Consider the following 27,677-nt stretch of genomic DNA (forward strand, 5'->3'; position numbering starts at 1 on the left):
ACCTATCTGTACGTATTATGTTTTACCGCGCAAACGCCTGTCATTTACATATTACAAGATTATTATACTGTTTATTAATCTTCCAATATTTATGAATAAGGCGTTTCTTAATTGTCTTAGTTTTTAATTTTATATTATTACGAAGTTTATTGTGCTACGTAACAATATTTAGTACGTAAGCTCTGAAAATGCCCATCGAATTAAATTTTATTTAAAAAAAAAAGTCAAACTGTCATGCCAAGATGACAATATTTTTTTTAAACCATAAAAGTTTGATACATGGCCTGCATCTCTAAAGATATGACACATAGATTCTGAATATTGAATCGTGATTAACCATTTTGACATAAGAATATTCGCTTTAAAGGATTCAATAATTGTTGAAAATTGTGAGGAGGTTGTTAAAATTTCTTCGTAAATATTATTACATGACACAAAACGAATAGGTTAATAAAAAATTGAATAGTTATTATAGTTATAATGTTACTTAAATTTTCTTTTTTGTTTTTAATATTATTTACAATGTAGCTGATAAGTTCGTTACTCTTCAATTGTTGGTACACAGATTGTATATCGCAATATAATGTTAAGGTAAAAAATCAAAACATCGATCACTATAATTATTTTGAAATATTTGGTGTTACATCTGTTAGTTATCTAAAAAATATTTTATTGCTCTCTCTAATAATGCTATGTTGTCTCTAGTCATTTTATTCGTATTATTTTATTTTTATGCGTTAAAATTTTCTATTACTAATCCAGATTACTTAAATTATTTTTCGATTCGATTATTTCACACACTGCATTTTCTTCAAGAATTTTCTCCATTTCATACTATATTAATTTATCTTCTTCATCCTGGAAATGCCGTTCGTATTTACGAATACATTGAAAATATTTTTTAAGCAATTCGATGAACACTGCGCCTAAATATAGGATGGCGATGGCGAATCGTGTACACACGTCTTAAATACAATAAATGAACAATGTTGTATTGTATATAATATGTAAATATGTTAAAGTATATAAAAATAGTGAAATATGTATTATTTCGTTTCATTTCCTAATTGAATCAACCTTCACACACCTAACATTTCAAAGATAAGTAAACAAAATCTGTAACACCTTGATTTTCTCTTTTTTCCTCTATGGGGTTGAAACGTGCTAGAGGAGAAAAATGCACTTCCCCTTAACACACCACTACAGATCTAAGTTAAAGATAACATACGACCATATACCAGCCGACAATCGTAACCAATAGCTCAAGTTCGTCGTGGAGAAAGTGACCCCTGGAGTGAGTCACGACGCCAGGAGGAATGGAATAATGAAACAATCTATTAATAATCGAAATTTAATTAAATATGCAAATGTAAAAAAATGAAGAACCAAAAATGACCTTATTATTATAATAAACACAAAAGTAATTGCAAAACCATGCAATAGTCTTACAAAATATAAATATTACATAACTTTGTACATTACTGTGGAAAAAAATCAAAAAGACAGTTGTGAAGTATATTTTTAATTTAACAAATTCCTATGTAATATATAATACCCACAAAATTCTCATTTCTTCTAACAGTAGATTATTCTAAACCCGCTATAAATTTCTTATTACTGAGCATTAAACTATTTCAAAGTGACCTCAAAAATGTTTTGTTTTAATTTTAATTATCAATAAAATTGTCATATTTTCATAAATGTTAGTTTACTATTGTATTTTTAAGTGCTAGATAAAAATAAAATAATAATTAATTTTTTTGCAATATTTTTCTTATTAGTTAAAGTATTTTTTGGTTCCATACTAATTAATAATAGTATAACATAATTTTAAATAAATGCTACTGGCTTTCCAAATATAACATGATGCTTTTGTATATAAAAAAATTAATACCATGTATCTCCATAATTTGAAGACAAAACAGAACCTTTAGTATTACAACTTATAATGCCTTATACACCAAAGAAAAATTATTCATTCCTTATAAAATAAGCTTTATTGTGATACTTATCCAGAAAACCTAATACAAAAAGAATAACACTCAAAACTGTTTTTGTGTTGTCGAAAAGTACCACATAAAAGCAAACACAGATAGATGCTTGGGTCCTGACGTTCTGAAGTGGAGATCATGGATAACTAAGTGTAAAAGGACGTTCACTCACATGGTGAACAGAAGACTGTGTTATAGTCATTAAAATGAGCAGGATGCAGACATTTCCAAGAGATCCTATTGGAAATCCATGAAGAAGCCTAAGTCCAGTATTGTATATCCTGTAGCTGAGATGTTGATGAGCAACAGATATTACACAAACATGTAAAAAGGTGGAATAGAATTCACAATTTTTATTCTGTATACTCCCCTTCAGTGTAAGAAACATATTTTTAAACTGTCAGTAATCTAAAAACAGTTAGGAAGCTATGTACCAGACTCTCTTTAGATGTGTATGCAGATGTCCATTGTATGGGCTCAGTATATGTAATAGCAATTATACTTAAGACCTGTTCAAGTCTATAATTTTCAACTATGTAATGACTAATTGATTCTTTTCATGATCCTTCAAGTATTTTGACTTCTCTGTCTCAAACAACTCAATCAGACGCTTTGTGAATTCAGCATGAACTTCATCCACTTCCTCATCGGTCGGTTCCAGATTCCTCTTCACCTCCATTGGAGTTCCGACTGAAAACAAACGTTAATAATGTACAGAGTTGTTGGAAATTGGTGTAAAAGCCTAAATGAGGTGATATATAGCTCATTTGCTTCCAATTAATGTAAAGTATATCCTATGCAAAATCAATGTGTGGTTTCGATAATATTTAATGATAATGATAATGTCATAAAAAATACTTTTCAAATTCAAGTTACAACATATTAAAAATAATTATAGTTATATATACTATAAGTTCAAAGTTATTGGTCACTCGCATTTAGAAATAATAAATTTATGTAATATATTTCAGTGATCACTTTATAATGATGATTGGAAATATGTTTACAAGCTTTAGAGCTTTTTGCTGTCAAATGAGCCACATGTTCACCCATGTAAAGCTTTTTCACCGATAAACAATAATTCTGTGTATACATCTGCATATATGTAAACCATTATTATAGTAAATTTAGTTTCTTTAGCACTCATGAATAAGTTTTCAATGCAAACAAAAGATTTTTTCCATAACTATAAAGTATCAATAATGCAATATATTTAGGTATCTTTTGTCAAAAACAATGAACACACATAATATACAAATACAGATTATCATTAAGAAAAAAAGATGAATAAACTGGTGTTAAAGTCAAATATATTAATATTATTAAATCGAAGCAAACGTGTTAGAATGTAAATGTTTTGTACGTAGACGAAAGGGCCTGAGTAGTACATATTCGATCAGTTTTTAACCTGACTTCTCGTTGTTCAGATGATTCAGACGAACGGACTTTAGCGGCATGTACTCGAAGATACTCTAACCTTAATGCTCGTTGCTCAACCGTTTCTGATGCTCGTAATGCTCTTTTCCTTCGTGCTTGAGGTGTAGATCGGCCAATTGCTTGGCGCTTTGGAGGCATAATTATACAAGAACGACGTGAGAAATGCGTTGGAATTTTTTATAAGTCAATCCACAATCGGAGTGTCACAATGTATCCAACAAAAAACAACTGCACAGCAAAAATGTTAAGAACCTTAATCAGGAGTCGGATCCTTTATAAACACATTCGATGATCTTTGTGAATTGACTGTGCAGAAGGAATAAAATCAGATCAAGGGAACTGAAAATTCAATTCGATTACACTACTTATCTGGATTATTTAATTCACAATGAAATGCAAAAACTATTCTTGTCAATGTCTGACATGAGTTTTACAATTAACATAAACTATGTCACCCATAACTCGAAACGTCACCATTCCCTGTTTTAGTTCTATTAGTTGGCTATATTTGTTCGGTGCTGGAGGCTGTTAGCTGTTCTGGCTTTTACAACTTCTCGGGATTCATGGCTCAAATCAGCATAAATTGTTACAGCAATATATGAAATTCATTGAAATGACAGTGGCGCCATCAGTCGAAAAGTTGTCATACCAACGTAAAAACCTAGGGCACAAGCACAACTTTAGTAAAGATCATCACATGATCAAAAAGATATTACATAAATATTCTATTCTTTCTAAATAATTTTATTGATTTTGTTCATTTCTAAGAAGACGTGATATTGCAGCGTTTCGTTGCCATTCTATTTTTATTGAAGTGCTGTAGAACAATATTTCTTGTTTTTCCATTTGGTGCGTAAACGAATAAATCAGAAAGTTTTCCGAAGCGTGAGCAGGCCACATAGATTTGCCCACGTGAGAAGCACGGATTCTCTAAATTTAATCCACACACTTGCAGCGACTGTCCTTGTGCTTTGTTGATAGTCGCACCGGGGACTGTAAACGTTTGAATTCAAACGACAAATCTATCGGGATCATTGGAATATGCGCGACTGTACGTCTCCACCTTTGAATTTTGTAAACAAAATTTGTTGCCTCGATAACATTGTTTATTATTTTCTTGACTGAGTCTGGTTCTATTGCAAAGCCGTGGTGGATTTATGTTTTGAAGAAAAATGATTGGTTAACCAATTCACAAAGTGAGAAGGTGCGGTGGCATGCTTGCCCAATCAAGTGAATTCAAGAATTCAGTCAGACACTTGACACCACCAAGTCTTCACCACAGTATCGATGGACTTATATGTTGTCGTTTCGCTGAGTATTTCATTTTGAATGGTGAAATTGATGGTATTGAAATCGATGTTTTTGGCCGCTAATTGAGCCACTGATGATTTTTGTAGTTCTGTGAATGTTTGGGAAAATTTCTTGCATCAATTCCTCTACATTCTTTATAATCTTTTAGAATCTTTCTGGCAAGTTGGCGATGAATCACATTTTGCTTAGCTTCATCAATTTGCATTTACCTATTTGTTTGAAATACACTTAATTGTTATGGAAAATTTCCAGCCAATGCTTCCCGTTATAATACACGCTTATTGGTTTTAAAAGTCAATTTCTGTAAATAACGCCATAAAAGTGATGATTTGGGACAAGCATTAAATTCATCTGCGGGTGTTGAACGTGGTTTTACCGGCAGTTTGTGGAAAATCACCAGACACTAATATAAGCGCGCCTTCGAAGATCCATGCGTATCCTCTCACATCTCGCAATGTACAATCAAGCGCTTCCAATGCTTTCTTGTGATAAATTGCACATTCATCCATTATAATATTGTGACAAGTTTGCCAAGTACTTTGCTGATTCCAGAGTCTCTGCTGATGATCATTTTGGTGCCTCAGTATTTTGCAAATTCAACGGCAGTTTTAATGCTGAATGCACTGTTCGACCACCATCCAAAAGAATTGACGCAATTCCAGATGATGCAATAATAAGTGCGATATTATTTTGTGATCGTATTGTTAACAAAATGAGTTAAAGAAGAAAAGTCTTGCCTGTACATCATCATACATCATAGTTTACGATTCTATAAGGGACATACAGACAAACATTCATTTTCATGTATGTAGAAGAATGTTTAATAATAACACAATAAATCGATAAATAAAATGACTATAACAGTTTTGATAAATTAATGCGATAGGGTAGTTACTAGTTTTGTATAAACTATTATTTTGCAAATTGTTTTCAGTACAAAATACAATTAAAAAGATAATTTCAAAATTATTGTTACTACATGTTATAGAACTATCATGATTTTGATGTCATTTGCTGATTTTTTTGCGGTAGCATTATAAAGTTTAAAGAGTTAATGTTTTAAGATGGCCGCCATGTTTCCCGCCAGTATTTAGGTCAAACGTACAAGATACAATGCTATTTTTAAAAAGTTATGATGCTGCATTAAGATACTTTGTGAGTTGTTGTTGTGTTGTTTAGCAACAATCAGCCATTGCGTTAATTTTAAACTAGATTCTTACGAGTAAAACAGTTTTATTAGTTTTTATTTTATAATATTTCTTAGTGAAAGGGGTGACTTACACTAATTTTTATAATGAAGTCAGCATCACACGACTTCTAATAACCTTGGTCATCAGAAGACTTAGACGTTATATATTTCTACGTATAATTTTTCCATTTAGGGATGAGTGTGTAGCTCATTTAGCTCTTAATAAGTACACCCTATTCAAAAATCAATAGTTTCAGAAATAATAAATAACGGAATAAAAATGGGTTTTTGAATTTGGAATAACTACATTTTAAATTTAATTATTGTGAACCATTCGTTCCTACAGACTTTGTAATGACAGAAATTATTTGCCTTTCTATATTCTAATAGAAAAAAAAATATTGTAACATATTTCAGAGTGGTCACTTTATACAAGGTGAATGGAAATAGATGTAAAAGCTATAAAGTTAAAACATTAATTTGTAAATAGATATTTATTAATTTATTTTTAACTCACATTAAAGCATAGAAATTAATAGTTTTTCTACTGAATCAAGGATATTGTGAAATTTATAACTTAACTTCTGTGTTTGTGGTGGAATCTTCTAGCATTCTTTATGACTTTCACAAGTGACCATTTTAAGTTATTCAAGTTGATATCACTTTGAATAAATGAATTATATATAAACTGTCAAGAATGACTTACCAACAGTGGTAATGGGCGACCGTAAAGGTACAACACCAAAGGAATACTGGAAGATCCCGCGCCCGATCGGCAGGATGGGCGAGATGCCGGTCAGCTGACGGAACTTCTCCTGGAACCTTCGCAGGAAGCTGTCCCGCGGATTGTTGAACGGCCTGAACACGTCCGGCTCTCCGAAAGAGAACACGGGCACTAGCGGAGACCTGGAATTCATAAATGATATAATAAATACACTTAAACCATTATGTGGGATAATCTTAATGACGTTATGCACTCCATTGTGATACACTGGTACAAAATCGTTTGTCACTGGAAAATACTACCACACACTAGTTCAGAGTTACGTTACCATGTAGTACCATGTAGTTGGTGATCAGTTTTTGCGACAAATATTGTTTCACTAGACGTGTATATAAGTGTCGGAAGAAGGACACAATATCTATGTGCCGTTTTGTCAGTCGTGCGACAGAGATACTCTACGAAGCCGAAATTAGCTGATTGTCTCTTTCCAAAGGTCGATGTGCAATATTTATCGCCGGGTACTTTATGTTATATTCAAACTACACGATAAGAATCAAGTCAAATAAGTATTAACACAGTGGGTGTACATACTTGTTTGAAATAAACAGAAAATTGTATATAAGCTTCCATTGCTCAATTTAAATATACATATCTAAGAGCGATTGTATGCTTGGGTTACTACACTGTAAATCACTTCATAGGAGATAGTATTTCTCATAAGAAATCATTACATATATACCTTGGAAACGATGTGTTCGCACGCAAATATATTTAATTGTTTATCGAATAATGCAATTCTTTATTATTAAAAAAATATATAATCCCACTGAGTTCCTTTCGCGTGTTCTTCTCAGAAAATATAATAAAATAAAAGAAAATATAATGTAAGAATTTTATCCAAACAGGTAGACTCAACTTGACGACAACAAGAGATGAATGAATGAAAAATAATTAATTGAATTTGCGAAAAATTCAAGGCTAATAAAACTGTGACACTCACCCCGACTTCATAGCTATGCGTATAAATCCTTTTCGTCTGCTCAGTATGACACTGTATTCTCCTGGATGAGAATCCAAAGCTTCTGCAGCACCGCCAACAATCAGTGCCACACACTTCCCCTTGTTTTTCCTTCTATCAAGCAAGTAGAGTAGACTTTCCTGAGACGACGAACATCCACCTAAAGCAAGCACTAGATCCCTGAATAACGGTACTAAGAAATGACCACCCAGTGTTATCATATGACAAGTCATTCCAGGAAATATCTCGTTGAACTTTAGCGCATTTGTCGCGAAAGCACCGAACGCTCCGGAGCATACGACGCCGTGGGGGAAGCAGGCGAACAAGTAGTTTTTATCTGGATCCAGTTCGGCAGTCTTTATCAACTTGATGGGGAAATAATCACGGTAGTAGCTCCACCAGCTCCAGTCTCTGACCCAGTCGAACCTGTAAACAGTAACCAAAATTTTAGACAAGGTAATAATACTACAGGTAAAAGTAGGGATGTATACTTCTGCTTCATCATCACCATAATATCATCCAACAGACGGCCACTGTAAAGCACGGGTCTTTCTCAAAGATCGTCACGTTGATCGGTGTGGTGTTACCCGTATCCAGCGACTTCTTGCTAGCAGATATATCTCTACCATACTTTTTCGTATATGTATGTATTGTATTTTAATTGTAGCTTATATATGATATCTGTATTATCATCATCAATGTAGCCATAGAACGTTTACGGCTGGTCGTGGGCCTTTCCACAAATTACGAAAATTTCCGGTTGAAAGAAGCCTTCACCAGCGTCTTTCGATAACATTAACAGCCTGTGTCTGTCCTGGTCTGTCCACCTTGTAAGTGGGCGTCATACGCTGCGCTTTTCGGTCTTTAGTCTCCACTCCAGGACCTTGAGATTCTCGCGACTATATTTTATACATATAAATGCATAACAGATTTTAAACTCCTTATATCTCTTGATAACCGCTGGCTTTATTTATCTATATTATACGAATAAATAACAAATGCTACATTTATTTACCTAGGAAAACCTAGGTAAATAAATGTAGTATTTGTTATTTATTCGTATTTATGTAATAACCTTTCCACTAAAATATATATAGATATGTGTATATATGTATTTTTGTTTGTATGCCTGTGTGTAGTAATGTGTGTATCCGTACACCCTAAACTGCCCTCTCCTTCATATCTCTCATCTCCATCCAAAGGTTGTCTGGTAAAGATCGCCTCTCCTCCATTAATCGATAAGACTGCCTCTTGTACACCTATATTAATTGTTTCTTTACTTTAATTATTATCTATGGTGTTCAAAAAATTGTATATAAATAAAAAAAAGTTCACTCAATTGTTGTCTGGAAGAAATCGCCGTAGACAATAACTGTTTTTATCTTCAATATGTGATATCTTCATGAGATATCTTTTTGGTCTTGTATTTATGTTCAATGAAGGACAAAATAAAACAATGAATAACAGTAATCTTTAACAAGAAGTTTGTTTTTCGAGAGATATGTATATCAATGACGTAAGACAACAGTACTGTTAACATGTCACACTGCAACCTACACAATGGATGTTTTGCAAATAAAATGTTCGCCATTTCAAAAAATTCAGCTACTAAACCTAACCTCTATTGTTATTAACGAAAGGTAACTAAAAGTCATCAATTTATGTCGGGTTTACACTATAATTTCCTTCTTACTGTAATTTCTAGGTTTACGGTTAAAAAAATGATTTATTCAATATTAAGTTATACATCGTATGCTATGTTTATTGGTATAAATGAAGTGATGCCAATTTCCAGTTATGGACATACTACTATTTAATAAATGATGAAGATTTGTTTTTTGGGTTTCTATACGGAGCTATAGGATTCTAATCAGTGTCTGGAGCCACGTTTTAAGCGTCTGTCTTTAATATTAAGCAAGCTGCTCATATTACGAAATACTATAATTCATAACTTTATATAAAAAGTTCTTACGGCAAATTATCAAGAAAAATGTAATTTTAATAATATGTTCATTTGTATATTTGCATTTTGTATGGAACCCCTGAATTAGGGCCGAGAACCACAACTTTAGCATCTGCTTATATTGTCGAAGTAGTTTCCTATATACAGGTTGATTGGAAATAGGTGTGAAAGCTTTGAGTAAATGTATAATAAATTTGCTGTCAATTTATGTACAAAACACCCTTTTTAAAAATCAATGGTTTCAGAAATAATAAATAACATAATAATAAACGTAACATATTAAGAAAAATCTGTTTCTTTAGAAAAAAATAATTTATACACCACAGCTATGAATTTATACTGTTTGATTAGAAATAGGTGTAAAAGTTATTAGTACAAACGTGTTATAAATTCACCTCTTTAAAGTTTTTACTCTTAATTTTCAAATAATCGGTAAATAAATCGTTAATTGGCTAGGATTGCACACTTGAGTAATTTTACATAGAAAAATCGCTCACCTACGGCCGCCTTTGTTCGGTGTTTCAATATCTTTGAGCATCCAAACCGCGTAGAGTAACGCCAGCCACCAAAGCGAAGAGTACAGAAGACTGATGAAGAGCAGGACACTGATGGCTTCGCCGAACAGTACTAGACATATCCAGCCGGTGGCGCCCAGGGTCTGCAGTCGACGTGTGATGGGCACGTCTCTTGGAGCCCATTCCACTCCCAACTTCTCTGATACTCGACTGAAAGGATAGCGAATGTTTTTAAAGTACTTTATTTAAGTTTCATACCATTTCTGTGCAAATTATAAGGCCAAATTCTTCGGAATATATAATAAGAAACAGATTATTATTGAATGTATTTTAATCTAGTATGTATTCTAAAAAAATTCAAATCGTTACTTGAATATAGCATTAGATTTTAATATTTCATCATTTAATATTTCTAAATCTAAATAAATGGTGTCAATCATTGATTAACGTGTAGAGTGTATCCTACATTATTCGGCAGCGAATGAGCTGTATATTCACTCCTCTGACGCTTTTACACCCTGTATCCTTCGCCGTAATACAATATCTGACTGAAAGATCAACCGTTTCAATATTTTTATTATTAACTATTCCATTTTGTATACAAATTATTTACAACTTCATTACTTGAAGCATTTAAATTCTTTCATAACTCGGAGTAGATCATTCTTAACCGATATTCGAATGTTTTCATCTTTGAAAATAACGGTTTTTTTTTTAATTTAGCGCGAGAAAGTATATTGCCATCCCCTTAATAATATATTATAAAATAATAAAATATATATTAAATCAATGGAGTTAATTTCTCTGATACAAACACGGTTAAAAAAGCGGCCATTTTAATAGGTTTTTAATTAATCATTCCGTTTTGTTTAAATATTATAAACGAATTCATGACGAAACGCAGCGCTTTATTAGCAGCACATTATTTTTGTAGATTGAGATTTGAACGTTTTAAATTATACGTCAGTACCGATTTTTTGAAAATAGTATTATTTTTAAACACATCAATGGCTGAAAGTACATATTTCCATTGCCTCAATAAAATATATATCTGAAAGATTATTCATTTTTAATTAACTATTCTATTGCGTGTAACATTATTAACGACTTCTTGGCCAGATACATAGAAATTCATTCAAAATTCGAAACAGATGTCGTCTTGAATAATGATAAATATCTCCAAATATACCTCAAAGTGCTTTGAAAATATTTTATTAAACTCTTCACTGGCATAGAATAATTGTTGTCTTTGCTTCATATCTAATATATTAAACCTGCGGCAATTGAACTTACCATATCAGTAATATTGCAAAACGTTTTAAAAATTAGAAATAATTTCAAACCGTAAATAAAAATGTTGGGAAAGACATGGATTTAAAGATAAGATAAGTTTGCGATAAGACATAAACGGGTGAGTAACCTTATATATCCGTTCGTTTACCGAACATGACTTTATAACGACTTTGTCTGGATGACAATTCATATTTATGTAGATTAAAATAATATATTTTATTGGATATGTCAAGTAAACAGGCTGTCAAATGTAACTTTTTACTTTTATTTCTCACAATTAATTTGTACTTTTCTAGAATAAATAAAGATCTTATTAAAAAAATTAGAAAAAGTTAGAATATATAAAGATAGATAGAAGAAGAACATTTTAAAAAAGAAACTCTTAAATAAGATCTATTTAATAATATGCTTTTAATTTTAGATTTAAAACTAATAAAAGGTCTAAGATAACTCGCGGAACTTTATTATGGAGGATGGATGAAGAATTCGTTAACTTCTTAAATATGAAATTTTGTATTTATCATGTGTTTGTGCCTATATTTATAAATATTTATATTTTGGCGCGTCTTTTAAAAATCACATGCTTTGTGGTGTTTTATTAATATTATAATAAAGTTTGTCGGTTATAAATTTTTATTATTTTAAATAGCATGTTTACAAGTAAAATTGTTTGGACGTCCTGGAAGCTTACTATTTTCACATATTTTACATCAAGTAATTAAGAACTAAATATCAATCTGTAAATAGTTTTACAAGATGTATATCGCAAAAAATGAGGCGAAAGTTGCGGCGAACGTCTGTGTTAAAAAGGAAGTACAAGGGATGGTGGGGAATTGAGAATGAAGGGGAGCGAACACCGTACCCGGACGGCATGGATAGGCGTGAGAAACGGCTTTGCTATAAATGTTACGGGAAATGTAAAAAACCGGTGATTATATATGTTTACCGATAATTATTCCAATTCTCATAGAACTTGTTAAATGCGATAAATTATTGAATATCGTTAAGAGTAAAAGAATTAAAGATAGTTTAAAATGTAAATGTTAATAAATTAACATTTTATGTCATAAGTTAGGAATTTAATAAGGTAATTATAAAAACTTATTAAAATAAAAAAAAAACAATTACTTATACACATATGTATACATATATGTAATTATTAATTACCACCGATTATTACACATTACGCCTCTGAGTCTTATTAGCGAGCTAAAAGTCGCTCAGCAGACCACGGATATAGCTATATTCGAGATTTCGTTACAAGATCAAACCAGAAATGAGGAAATGCGTAGACGAACGAAAGTAACTGATATTGTTCAGCGGATGGCAGGTCACATAGCGCAGAACAGGTGCCCTGTTGGGCCTGAAGTTTCTGGAGTTATGGCCAGGAACCAGCTAGAGCAGACTTTACTAAAATCGTCGAAAAACGCTGGCTATTTATCGCCTTCAATTTATCTTATTTGAAATCTTTGGGAGGAGGCCTATATACAGTAGTGGATGTTCTTCGACTACAATCATGATGTTTGATTGTTAATTATCACAAGTCGATGTGGCAATCGATAGCCGCCCATTGCAATGCCTAGGCCTTCCCCCCAAAAATCGTTCGATTTCCTATATTGCGCTGCCCGCGTCAAGAGACTTCATTGACTACGTAGTTGGTCCATCTAATGGAGGACCAGGTCCCGTCCGCAGACACGTGGACGCCAATAGAGAATTACTCATAATCACGAAATGGCCACATTTACAGTAGCAGGAAAATATAATTAAGATGAGAAGGAATACTAAATTTTAAATACAAGAACTCGTCATATTTTATTCAAAAGTATTCGCTAGGGTTGTTTTGTCATGGCCATTATTGTTTCATTTCAACATTATTGATTCGCTTACGATTTTTTTTTTGAACCAAATAATATATAATTTTTATTGTTTAAGGAATATTAGAACATTTTAAAATTTATTATTGTCTGTTTACAATGTATAAAGAAAAAAAATTGTACAATCATATAGCTATTTACGCCACGTCTATTAAAAACTATCTGATTTAACAAACTTATTGTCGTGGCTATGAATATTCAAGTCGAATCTTCATAAATGAATAAGTTATTTTAGAAATACAGTATTGATTGTAATGCAATTTGTTTGTTCTATTTAGTTATGAAATAGTATTTTTTTTTCTTTAACTTCCTTCTGTAAGTTATTTAAATACATAAATTATGTATTTAATCATTGATGTCATGATTAAATTACTAAGGAAAATACGCATTTATTTTTATACATACAGATAAAACAAAATGTACGTCGTCTTAGGGAAATAAACGATGTTTGTAAAATAATTAATTAAATTTATTTTATTAATCTCACAAAAAGACCTTTATAAAGATATTAACAATGTTTGAAAAACATTAATTCGTCCTTGTTTGCAGAGTTTCAATGCTTTGTTAAATTAATTGTTAAAAAAAATGTTCTCACATTAGACGTCTACTCGTCCTTGAAGCTAATTTTGTTCTCCGTCGCTTTAAAATTGCCCAGTTGTCACTCGTATAGTTTAATAAATATACCTATCGCTATGCCAATAACGTACTTGATGTCATAGTTTATGTAAAAGTAAACAAACTCCGAGATATCAGAGTTAATCTGTCATATTACTATTTGCGAACATTTCAAAATCAAACGAAATTATTATTTACCTACTTACATTGGCTATAAACACTTTTATAATTAAAATAAACAAAATATTACTTTTGAACTTGGAATGTGTCATTTTTTTAAGATTGGGTTTTTATTTTGGCGTCAATATGTTTTGAAATATTTTGTGTTATTAAAATGGAGTGCGAAAGAGAACCGAACCGGCGTGTGATGTAGTTTGGTGCCAAATACAATTTTTACAATCCTCCATACGTTTAGTATTAGTCAATTGTTTGTGTACCGGACTATTGATAGCTACAAAAAAACCTCCTCCATCCATGTCTTAGTGCTTGCAACCTGTTTAAAACGTTCTAGTTGTTTCTTAATCGGTAATTTAAAAAAAGAATAGTGTGATAGAATCAAAATCAGTCACAAAAAAAAATTGTTAACAGATGACAAATATTTTATAGGTGATCAATATTTTATCAAACAAAATGAAGGTGTTTATGCTGAAATCTCTGAAGAAGCTTCTATATAAGTCAACAGAGTACAACGTGGATGTTATCTGACTTCAGTTTTGATCCTAACCTCCTTGATTGTGATTTATGGTCAGTTTTAGAGAGTAACGCTTACTCTAAATGCTGTGCTATTGACAAATGGCCTCAAAAAAGGACTAACGGTCTCGGATTTTAATTGATTATATATTAATTTATTAAACTGACACTATAAGAGTAATAAATGTTACTAACAATAAAAAAAGTTTTTCTTTGTAATAATAGTTATGGCAAGACTAAATAAATGAGAACGACTTTATCAATTTCATTCATGTTTTTTATAAGTCTGCTATTACTTATAAAAAGAGAATTGTATAGAAACTTGAAGAATTTCAGAAAATATAATAACGAATCTACGCTCCTTTGACAGTTCATGCGGAACAACGTTATTTTTCACAAAATTAATTGATCTTTAATCAATTAATATTAAATGTTTATGTTACATTATTTTTTAATTGAACGCCATATGTGTACAATTTCTGGGAGTAAAATGTCAGAATATCTAGTTTCATATACAAAACATTTGCGACATTAGATATAAAATTTAATTCTGCTTCGTGATAACGTAACAGAATGTAAGTGTGTGTATACAGAAATCAATAGATCCGCAGAAGAACTAAAGTCATCGAAGCAGCTTGAAGAATTGCTCGTCTGAAGTTATAGTGATCACGTGCCGGTAGACTGCGTGGAAAGCAACACCACAAGTGTGATGATGACATGAAAGCAATGTATTCCAACCACATCCCTGTTAAAATACTAAACAATATTAAATAGCAAGTTTGTATCCTGTATGTATTGATAATTACCCACACACATACATACGTATACGCACACAAACACGCACATAACTACCGGAATGATACCGTTGTTTTATAGCGATAAATTGTAAATGAATATCTTTAACCGTCATTATTAAAGGTAATATAAACTATTCTATACCAATAAACTCATGTCTGTATCTATCAAAAACCGCAAACGCTTTTAGACATTTGTTGCATTTCCAATGTGTTTAATACTGAGAAACAATATATTTTAATATATAATTACATATTATATATTAAGAACATTATAATTATACATAAATTGTTTTATCGTGCACTATGACGTCATACCAAAGATAAGTCATTTGTGTCTTATATAGGTTAGCTGTCACTTTTCACATTTTTAAATTTACTTCTCGGATTTACATTTTGAAAGTCTGATATCGTCTGGCATTTCTATGTACCGATGACAACTTTCGTTAATAAGTTAGATTTAGGCGGCACATAGTCACTAAAACCATAAGGAATATTGACAATCCGACGATTCCGTCAAGCCTTCTTGTATCAGCAGTAGCAAAAGAATAAGTTGAACACTTGACGCAGTTTTCAATAAATCGCATGTTACTATTCCGGTCAATGTTAATAGCATTTTTATGTTTATTCATTAATACGTCATTGGCATCACCTGTTTCAGTCGCGAAACATTAGTTCACAATCAATATCTATATTAAAAGTATATATAATACTACAATGTTTTTTAGTGATAAACTCCGAAACTACTCAACCACAACTTTTGAAAATAATTTTAAAATTTTTGCTTCGAACATAAACAAATTAAAATTTTTTATCCTCGTCAATTTTTGATTTTTAAAGATTTCTATTGAATAATTAAATACACATGACATTTGTTTAAATTCGAATATCGCAATGAGTACGTTGAAAATCTTAGACCATTATTTCTTACGGAGATCCACGCACAAGGGGGCAATTTGATTGTAAAAGGGGGCAATTCAAAAATGGTCTCGTTACGAGTTTAATCATTTCACTTTAAAGTTAAAGGTGTAATAGTTTTAAAATGCTGAATGTATGTATAGCTCAGCAAAATACTTTAAATAATTTGCAAATATTTCCAATTATCCTGTTTAAGTTTATCACTCTGAAGTACATTACATTAATCTCTTTTTTCAATTGATATGCGACAGACCGATAATTTCTGGCAACACAAAGTCTACAGAGACAGATACTAAACCATAATTAAGTTTTAATATGTAGTAAACCGAATTTTAAAACCCTATTTTCAAACTTCGGATTACTTCCTAGCTTTTACACCTAAAACCAATCATGCTGTATATAAGTAGCCATAAGATAAACACCATGTTCATACCAGGTCACAGACTATAGTAAATAAACTCTGAGATTATTTCTAATGAGTAATTGCCATTACAAAACTCGTAATTTTATCTGTACCCTAAACCAGGTAAAGTTAAAGCGACTTTTAAAAGTAATAGTGTAAAAAAGTTGTATTGCTACATTAAAAAAATACAAAGTTTTCGTGTAATTATAAATCACAATTAGTAAATTTTATATTATTATTACATGTTATTACCATTTTACCGTGACATTATTTAACAATATGTATGTAACAAGAACCTCTAGGCTCAAATAAAGCGTCTAACTCCCGCGATAATCGTGATTCAGGCCTTAACCTAGAAGAGTACTGTGACGTTCTTTTTTCAACTTAAATGGTTAGAACATTTATTAAAGGACGTTTTTTCGATAATAATTAATTATAAATACAAGCATTGCAGGAGTGTTTACATTGAACGATCTTTTTATTTATAAACACTCGAATTAACAAATGTATTATGAGTCTCTCGTCAACGGTGACTTTTTGTAGCGATGGAATAGCGAAGGTTCCGCGCATTCACTTCGATAGAGTCGGTCACTAGCTGTTTGCCGTCACGATTCAGTTGCGATGCGAATGCGATGTAATATACGAGAATCAGTTACTTCCGTTCTCTCCCCGTCGCGATGCAGTAGCGCCTTGGCATCGCTACAGTAGCGCTTTGACATCGCTACAGTAGCGCTTTGGCATCGCTACAGTAGCGCTTTGGCATCGCTACAGTAGCGCTTTGGCATCGTTACAGTAGCGCTTTGGTATCGCTAAAGTAGCGCTTTGGCATCGCTAAAATAGCTACCTACTAACGACACGATCAAAGTTCCCCAGATTTAGTTTTATTTCATATGTTTATTCAAGCTATCAACCACATAAACAAATACAGTAACCACTTTTATACGTCATAGGAAGAATACCGGAACAGTCCTATTTGTTACAAACAAAAATCAAATTGAACTCCCCGATAATGGCATCCTTAAAGCTATAAGGGTTCCAAATGTGCTCTGATCTAAGTACTCGCAAGAAACACTGTGTTTTTTGGGCTTATTTTTACAATCTCCTTGATACAGTATTTACAACAATTTATTATTATGATTTACTTTTCTTCTTTATTTCAGCTGATAGACGCCTATTGCAAGACCTAGGCCTCCCCCAAAGATCACCACCATCACCGGTCTTGCGCAGTCTTCGTCCAGCGACTTCCCGCGTCTTTAACTATCGTCGGCACACCTAGAGGGGGCCAACGCTACTTTTACCGGCTCATGGTCGCCACTAGGGAATTCTTGGGCTAAAACATCCACCGCCACTTCAGACAAGCAATTCTTCGACTTACATCGGTGACCTGTTCATTTCTGATTCAATCTCGCAACAAGACTTCGAGTTTGGCTCTTTCTATTGCTCTCTGTATGACTTTGAGCCTTATTACAAAGTGGTAGGCAACTATGTCTACTTTATTATCACTTAAAAATCCTTCATATCATTATAGGATTTTTGTAATTTTTTTTTAAAATAAACTTATTAAATTTATTACACTATAACTAAGAAACTTCAGCAGTTTTCCAATTCAACCCTAAAGGTGAAGTTCAAAGTGCTAAAAGGAAAACGACATAAGTCAGTATCAACTATAATCATACGTATATAACGTACGACATAATCATACTTAATAGTACATACGTTCAGTCTAGAAATGTATCCACAACAACTTTAATTTTTTTTTCTGTGACATTCATATAACATTTATCATTTTATCGTAAGTAGAAACAGTATGAATATAGTTTTAGTTCCAAATGTGGTGTTAAATTATTAGCATTATTTTTTAGTATAACACATATCTGACAACGTAAGGATTATTTTACCTTTGCTATAATAGAGCGACTTTTACATCTAATAATTCTTTCACTGTAATGAATCTGTCATGAAGTTTGGAGAGATAAATAATCTCACTGTTTTTGATATTATAATATTATATTTGTGCTAGCAATTTTACCTGTTTCTCTTATGTATATTATTGTAATTAATAAAGATTATTATTATTATCTTATGTCGATGAAAATCGTGACAAGACCGGTTTACATAATTGTAATAAGCTCAACCATAGCAATGTACACAGAGATGATATACATTTCGAAGAATGTCAGTCGAGTCCTAACAACACTGTAATTATACAAACCACTACACCGGCGTCATGGAACAACAAAGTAAAAGGAAACAAGCAAAAGAAAATCCAGTATACATCAGACAAACTTTAGAATACATTAGATGTGCTATTTTTGTTAAATAACTCGTAAATACTCTACAAGGTTATAAACTAACATAATAAATTTGATTTCGTTATCATATAATATTTATCGGTCTACCTTAGAATTATTTACCTAATTCCAATTTTAAATCGGGTAGATAAACGTAACGATAGTGTTCCAATTTTAAAATTACATAAGTATTTATAACAAGACAATTATAAATATTTGAATACTTACTGGAATATTTCAATACCCGCATCCATCAGTTCCTTGCGTATGCTTCGCTCCATCGTAATATGTACGGATAAACATGTGGCAAAACACAAACACCCACACTACACAACGTTCCAGATGCGACTGCTTTGTGAATAGAACGTAAAATGTAGTTGATCGTACATTTGTGACAATGACATATCAGATAAGTACAAAGTTTTACAATTAAATCGTGATTAGTACAGTACAATGTCTAATGTGCCTCGGATAGGATTAAATATATATTTTTTCAATTATTAAAGATATAGATATGTAATTAAAGGGTCAATATCACTAGGTCCACATATGACATTTTTTTTTCAATTAACAGAAAAGTTCACTGTCATAGGCTAATTTATATATATATATATATATATATATATATATATATATATATATATATATAGTTATTATAATATAGTTTCTTTTAAGAAACTATATTCTATACATCTGTATATAACATACATTTTCAAATATATACGAATCTCCCTTGGCACTTTGATTTGCTCAATAAGTAAAAAATAGGTTACAAGTTACAAGATGCAACTACAATCACATAAAAACCTTTTGTTTAAGGAATCATTAAGTGAATATATAACTCATTTGTGATCAAAAAGCTATAAAACCTGCATAGTTTTCACTCTGAAATGTATATTTCTTCTATTGTAAAGCGACAGGCCAACAACTGGCTGAACAAAGAATGCAGGGACAGATAGTAAACAACAATCAATTTTAATCTGTAGTGATTCGAATTTAGAAAACAATTTTTTTACTATATTATCATTACGTTACTATTTTTGAAACCATTGACTTTTGGATAGGGTGTATCATACATTCAGGTACGGTAGATGCATTTATATTTCAAAACACATACGTTTAGGTATTTATTTATTACTATAAGAATACAATTGAATGGTATACAAATATTTGTTTACGTCAAAAAGGGCGGGAAATAGTTTAAGCACGTTTATACACCGTGACAATCAAACGGCTGTTTAAACAAAGGAAACATTCGCATCCTCCTTGTTCGTTGATCGAAAGGTCAGAGTGCAGTGTAATGTAGATTATAATTTTGTCACCTAAACATTTTTGACACTATAAATTAGACTTTAAACATTAACCTTTTTATTATCAACCTAAGAAATATTTTTTCATAATTGTTTTGAATATTTAAGATTTTTTTTAATAACTGTAAGTGTTAAGACTTTTCCTCTTTATTTCAAGTCGATGCCCAAGCGCTACATACCGTTAAACGGGTTTAAGACAATCTGCCGGGCTAGTCAAGATTTTTCCTGAGAAGATTCAGTAAGTCGAACGGAGGTATATCAAGGTTTTCACAAAGGGTCACGTGGTTAAGTCTTCTAAGTGTCTGACTAAGAGTTCAAGTCTGTACTGTGAAGCCGTCACATGGGCAAGCATCCTTGTTGATTATTTTAAGCAGTGCAGGTATTGCTTACAGTACCCGTGCCTGCTTAGCAGTTGTGTGAGATGTAAAGATGTCTTGATGAGTTTCCAAAGGAATCCTATTGTGTCGACTCTGGGCCGAGCTCTCGTATCTAGCCTATTGCTATCTCTAGAGGAGTAGAGGACGTACGAGGGTCAAACTGAAAGTTCTTAGAAAATCAAAAACTAAGCATTCTAGCAAGTTATTAGTTTTATTATAACTTTTCAAAATAGCGTCCATTTACATCAATACATCGCTGCATTCGATGGAACCATTGAGAAAAGCACCTTGCCCACTCGGCCTTAGGGGTCTCTTCGACGGCGTTTTGAAACGCAGCCACTGCTTCTTCGGCGTCCATAAAATGTTTTCCTCGAAGTTTTTCTTTTATTTTCGGGAATAAATAAAAATCGCAGGGTGCGAGGTCGGGGCTATACGGCGGGTGACCCAGTAATTCCACGTCTGAGGTCGCCAAATAGTCGATCGTTTGCCTGGCGGTGTGCGACGAGGCATTGTCGTGATGAAGGAGGATCCTGCTGCGAGGTCGTTTCTCTCGAACTTTTTCCAAGACAAGTGGCAAACAGTTGTTAGTGTACCACTCTGCATTAACCGTTTTCTGATCCTCTAAGACAACTGTCGCGTAATGACCTGTCTTTCCGAAGAACGAGGCCACCATCTTTTTTCCAACACCTCGACCTCTCTTCACTTTAGTTGGCAACTCTTCGGAAGGAAACACCCACTGAGCAGACTGTCTTTTGGTTTCCGGATCATAACAGTAAATCCAGCTTTCGTCACCCGTTAGTATGTCGAACACAGCATTTGAGTCACCTCCGTTAAATTTTTGGATCATTTCTCGGCACCAATCAACACGGCGGAGTTTTTGAGCCTCGGTCAAATTATGCGGTATCCAGCGGCCACAAAGCTTCCTGACCGCTAAATGTTCATGGAGGATTTTGTGCACTTGACTCATACCTATGCCTAGACTTGTCCGAATCTGCTGATAGGTCACTCTTTTGTCAGTCTCTATCATACGCCGCACAACACTGATATTGTCTTCAGTCGTCGCTGTAGAAGGCCGTCCCTCACGCAAATCATCGATGAGATTAGTTCGACCACGTTTGAATTCATTAAACCAGTTGTAAACTGTGGCACGAGATGGGGCTTCATCGTGAAAAGCCAATCGAAGTCTATCATAACTTTCTTGTTGACTTATATGACATCGAAAGTCATAAAAAATCATTGCACGAAAATTTTCTCGGCTTAAATTCATTCTGACGTGCACAGACAATTTTCAATTTGTTTCTAGAGAGAGAGTTCTATTTTCAAAATTTAAACTTATTTTTTTAATATAATGCTTTTAAGTTGCCAGTTCTAAAAACTTTCAGTTTGGCCCTCGTATATGGATACTCTACCAGAGGGGTGCAAAAATTTGTGGTGGTGTAGGGCGTTCTAGAGCTGTGTCATGAGGTAAGAGATCAGAGTCGCCGGTAAGCTTTGCGAGTTCGAGCGAGAATTAGAGCAGCTGTGGTGGATATGGTCCTGAAATCCAACAACTCCCTTTTTATTCCTTTTTCAAGAGCCGCTTGCCCCCATACACCAGCAGCTCAAGTCGTAATTGCCTCAATAACTGATATAGGTTGTTGCAGTATTGGCCTATTATTATTGAACATTCTTTGGCTGTAGGTGTGAATGCAATAACTTGTTTTTTCAGGGCCACAGGTCAGTTTAACCCACACCAATCAGCAATTTTTCTAAGCGTGGAGTTGGTTAATTCTTAGCCATCAGAGCGAGTGTGGTGAATGATGAGTAAGACGTCGTCGGGGAAAGCTTGCAAGTGACACCCATCAAGCAGCTCATCCAGGGTTGCTCCTCATAACCGGCCACATACAGAACCCTGAACGCAGCCATTAGCGTCTTTTTGACTCGTACTCCAGAGCGCTCTAAAAACACTTTCGTGTCTCGAACACAAGTTCCGAATACTGAAAATATCTTTCGGGAGCAGCCGCTCCGCTCGAGGCTCTGGAATAGTGCTGACCAGCAAGCGTTATTAAAAGCCTTGATAACTTGAGACTTTTAAATTTAGGACAGAGAACCTCTTTTACTTCTACATTCTTTATCTCTACAGGATCTTTGAAGGATTATTTTTTATACTCTTTAATATTAGTGAAATCCCAACACCGATCAGTTTTGTTTTTGATAAATGATTATCCACCAAATTTTAAAGAATTATTAAAAAAAAGTAAAATAAATATGTTTAAGTTTTTGCTATTAAACTTTTAAAATAATTAACGTTAAAATGTTAGATACACAACCTACCCAATTATTAGAAATATTATCGTTGGCAAATTTTTAACGTCCAACAAAAGACGAGTTTATTCTTGTGGTCAAGGTATGGACATCTAGTGCAACTTTATGTAGTGAAATTTACACAGAATTCAGTGTTAAACATTGCAAACAAATACACATTCGGTTTCAATCACATATTAAAAATAAATTTATTGAAAAGGAAGCTAATTCGATAAGTGAAAATTTCAATGACAAGAATATTTGGCAATGACAATGCTTGATTATTTTGTTATCATTTAGCTAAACCTGACAAAAATGTATATACCTAAATCAATATTGCTGTTGTGGAGTTCTTACAATATTCTTCTACATAACTATAACTCCTTGCGAAATAGAATAGAATCAAAAATACAATAGATAAAAAAAATCAATTAGAGTCCAGTTCCAATAAAGAATACATTAATTATATCTTACATCCTAACCGTTATTTCATCTGTGCACTCATAATATTAGGCTATCCGTATATATAACCTTGGGTAAATGCCGTAAAAATCATCTTAAAAATAGAGTTTTAATAGGTAATTTACAATCTTTAATTCAAATTTTGTTTTCTATCTACCCTGTGTTTCTAACAAAGCAATAAATATTTTGCAGCTATCGCATAATATCTACATTGTTATTTTGATATATATTTTTTAATTAATTCTAATTTGTATCGCTAGTGTTTTTTTTACATTATTTTTTTTCGCTTTTACTGAAGGCCGACAGTTGGGAGAGGATTGCCGCTATTTGATACGGATCTTTCTTCTCCCAGCTGCGAGGCACAAAACGCTGTCTTATAATTTTTGACAATTTTTCTTTCACAATTTCCTCTTATGGGTAAATACAGCTAAAATTTATACATATTAACAATACAGTTTGGAAGTTTTACTCAAATATATATTAGTTGGTACATTATTTTATTTCAAGTCGCTGCCCAAGCGCTAGAGACCGTTAAATGCATTGAGATTTAGGACAATGTGCCGGGCCAACTCATCAAAAGATTCTGCTGTAGTATTTTTCTTGAGAAGGTCCGGTAAGTTGAACGGAGGTATATTAAGGTTTTCACACAAGGTCACGTGGTTACGTCTTTTGGATGCGAATCGGAAGCAGTTGTAACGTTGCAAGTTAACGTCCCATAAATCTTAGTTAAAATTTTAACTAAAAAAATATAAACGCGAGAAACGTCTCATAAATCGCAATACAGCAAAAAATTGTTCAACCCTTAGCGGGTAACGGTACGTCTCAAGTGGCGTGGGGTCGTGGGAGCATGCTATTGGTTTAACGGATCTTTGTTTTTATAACAAAAATTCCAATGCGCCCGCGCACCAGCACACAGAGTTTACATCAGTGCTCGGGAGAAGGATCCAGGCCTCGGTCGCGTTCACTAGCTAGGTGTCGTCTCACGCACCGACGCACACTCTTTGTGTCGGTTGCGTTCACCAGCTATGTGTCCTCACACGCGCCGGGGCCAATTAGAATTTACGTTATAAATTCACGCCTTGGTCCTATTTATTCTCTGGGCATCATTTAGTTCACGCCACAACCGTTACATCGCCTCGCACCCCAAAGGGGTAAGTGTTGAACAAATATTATAAAGACATTAATATTAAGTAGCATTTATCTATAAGTTAGAGCTCAACATTTTGTCTGTGTCCATAATTCCATCATTATGTATTCATTATTACTTTTCAATTTGTTTATCTCTCCTATTATTGTTTTACATGCTTTACATTTTGTAACTCCGTTCTGACAGTAAACAATCACATCAACTGCTTTCGGTTTCTGCCCTTACTTCATCGCAAGCCATCTCCGGGTTTACTGTCAGCGGAGCAAATTGTACATATACTTATATATGTATATCATAACTGTGACATTTATTCACAGGTGCAAGTTTTACGCTTCGAGTTTTACATTGCGACTTTTATGCTGCGACTTTTACTCTGCGACTTCTATACTGCGAGTTTTACACTGCAAGGTTTACACTGCAAGTTTTATGCTGCGAGTTTTAGACTGCGAGTTTTACACTGCAAGTTTTATGCTGCGAGTTTTACACTGCAAGTTTTACACTGCGAGTTTTAGACTGCAAGTTTTACACTGTTGAAATTATATCACCGTGCACCGGAACCGACACATACTGCAACCTACCGGCGCTCCCTGCTCTCGACTTGCAGCCGCTTGACCAGTCCTGGGAGATCGTGCGGCTGGCTACCACCACCATCAGGGGAGTACCGAGCTGCGGTGCAAAATTAGACCAGGCCTTCTGCCCACTACCCTTAGTTAATTGAATATATATGTACTTTTCATCTTGTGCCTTTTTGTTGCCATCAACCAATACCCATTTTTATTAAATAAATAAATATATTCTTCTTAAAACGGCACACAGTGTCTGAGTAAATGATGAAAAGTCTGTACTGTGGAGTCGTCACATGGGCAAGTCTCATTATCAATTATTTTAAAACGGTGCAGGTACTGCTTGCAGTACCCGTGGCCGCTTGGTAGTTATGTGAGATGGAAAGATGTCTCGATTAGTTTTCGCAGTTTGTTTATGTCGGTGATTTTCGAAAGGAGACCTATGATATATCGACCCTGAGCCGAGATCTCGTATCTAGCCTGCCAAATGCGGTTGTGTTTAGCGCGGATTGCGCTCTTCACAAAACTCATTGGTCCAATGTCCCTAAGTTGTCTTGGCCTGGTTCGACGTAAGCTGACGCGTCGTCGAGTTTTGTCGGTCCGCAATCGAGTCTCACGTCAGCTAAGCTAGCTGTCGAGTACTGTGTCAGTCCTAAAGGATTAGGACACCGTGTTCCGTCCTTTATGAATATGCATGCTTTGACTCTGCCTGTAGGAGTAGGGAATTGAAAGATTTTTATGCCTGGAATGTTATTAACAAAGTTAGCTGAGGCCACATATGGCTCGGACACTAAAGCAATGAAATACTCGCCGGCCACAAAGTAGCTAGTGAATTCCAGGAGCGCTCCTTTACAGCGGTCTCAATTGCACTGGATTGCTTTGATAGAGGTGCGTTTATCCATAATCGATCCCGGAAGTCACTCGTCTCTTCACGATGGTAACTATTGGACAGGATGGGGAAGTGGCCTTATGTGCAATGCAGTCCGCGGTGTTAAACTTAATTTTACGAGCGGCACAGTTGTAACACTTGGGTGCGCTTTCCTTATGCGGGACACTCGGTCTCAGTATGCGTGCAGTCCGAGCAATCCGCGCAGCGCTTCGTTTCACCTGTGCATTGAGCCTTAAGGTGCCCGAACTGTAAGCATGCATGGCATTGGATGAATGGAGAGAAGTCATCGCAGTGGACCCTCTGGTGATCCACTCTTATTCTCCTCATAGCCTTGAAAATTCGCCACAGCTCGGAACTAAGAACGAATACTGCGTTATACAATTTTCAGTTACGGTTGTTACGCTTAAATTTAAAACGAATGTCGGCATCCGTATAAGCCTTTATTCCGGGATTTTGATGCAACAGTATGGACGTTAATTCACCACTTGGAGTGTCTATAGATATACCTTTAAAGATGCACATGGGTCTGAGTTTCGGCGCCTTCTCCACTGTCACTTGCAACGAACCAGATTTTGTTAGACGCTGTAAGGCGTCTTTGCAGTCTCGGGCAGTGTCGAACTCTAAGCGCAGATTGTTTTCGATAAAGGAACTATCTTAGTAGGATCATAATTGGGCTGTCGGAAGGAAATACTTCGACGATACTTTTAAAGCGTCGACCGCCGCCTGCTTGGTGCTGGCTGGCGTATTCAGGGCCACGATGATGGCTGGGCGCGGTGTCGGAGGAGGTGCGGGTTTGTTGGCTGCGGGCGTCATACCTGTGTTCGCCGGAAGCCTGGCCATTGATGCGTGGGATGGCGCGGTAGAGACCCGGGCAATGACCGCAACATTTTCGCCATTTCTTCTCGCATGCAGGCGAGAAGCTCCTGGCGCAGATTATCGCCTCCGTTGCCTGAGCGCATGTCAGCAGAGGCGGCGCGGCTCCCGGACGCCGCAGCCACGCGGCCGTACGCGGCCATAGCTCGAGGACTCTCCTCAGCGGCGAGGACAATGAGCCTTTTGTTCGCTGCCGTTACACTTTTCCCCTCGCTGACGGCTACTACGATAGATGTAGTGAGCGTGTTGATTACCGCGGTTAGGGAGGCCAGGTCGGAGACTTGATTCGCTGTAGCCGGCAGCGTGCGCCGTTGGAGGCGTGGACGCTGAGTTTGACGTCTCTGGAGCGGCGGGCGATGCCGATGGCGCGCCGGCGGCCGGCCTTGCCTGGCTGTCGCGCTGGATAACACCTGGTGAATTCTTAATATCCGCTGGGATTTCGGCTATAGTTGCTTCCTTACGTTTTACTCATATTGAGCAGATGAGGCAATAACAGAATAGAAAAAATGAATGAAAAAAGATTGCGGGTCGCGACGCAAACCACTTGAAAAACGCAATCCAAACCGTCGCCGAGCGCGCGCCGTCGTCCGCAGGGTCCCGACGAAATATAGAACAAAACACTTGTGACTTCAGTTTAAATGAACAATGTCCGTGTTATACAGTTTTTCGACTATAACAGGTTCAATTATGCACTGATTTTAATAGTTTGTTCACAATGGCACTGCTAATATTTTTGCACGTCTTTTG

General features: G+C 34.6%; 1 protein-coding gene across 1 annotated transcript; it reads right to left on the bottom strand.

Annotated features, from left to right (window-relative positions):
• Nucleotides 1–1,550: 1,550 nt before the first annotated feature.
• LOC137931689 (2-acylglycerol O-acyltransferase 2-A-like) lies at nucleotides 1,551–19,362 on the bottom strand. The gene is made up of 5 exons (XM_068775174.1): nucleotides 19,255–19,362; nucleotides 10,131–10,358; nucleotides 7,653–8,096; nucleotides 6,635–6,834; nucleotides 1,551–2,681 (listed from the first exon to the last, which is right to left on the bottom strand). The coding sequence occupies exons 1-5, from the start codon at nucleotides 19,305–19,307 to the stop codon at nucleotides 2,524–2,526; spliced, it is 1,083 nt and encodes a 360-aa protein (XP_068631275.1). The 5' UTR covers nucleotides 19,308–19,362; the 3' UTR covers nucleotides 1,551–2,523.
• Between the last annotated feature and the right edge of the window lie 8,315 nt (nucleotides 19,363–27,677).

The sequence above is a fragment of the Battus philenor genome, unplaced genomic scaffold, assembly GCF_028537555.1.
Source record: "Battus philenor isolate CCGP_79_NKW_IND1 unplaced genomic scaffold, ilBatPhil1.0.hap1 SCAF_8, whole genome shotgun sequence".
NCBI classification, from domain to species: Eukaryota; Metazoa; Arthropoda; class Insecta; order Lepidoptera; family Papilionidae; genus Battus; species Battus philenor.

What these genes read in the sequence shown, in the direction of transcription:
- LOC137931689 (XM_068775174.1), bottom strand. Translation starts at nt 19,307, where the DNA reads ATGGAGCGAAGCATACGCAAGGAACTGATGGATGCGGGTATTGAAATA. An exon ending in CGCATAGCTATGAAGTCGGG is followed by an intron (nt 6,835 to 7,652) that starts GTGAGTGTCACA and finishes TATGAATTCCAG; the next exon opens with GTCTCCGCTAGTGCCCGTGT. An exon ending in GTCGCCCATTACCACTGTTG is followed by an intron (nt 2,682 to 6,634) that starts GTAAGTCATTCT and finishes GTTTGTTTTCAG; the next exon opens with TCGGAACTCCAATGGAGGTG.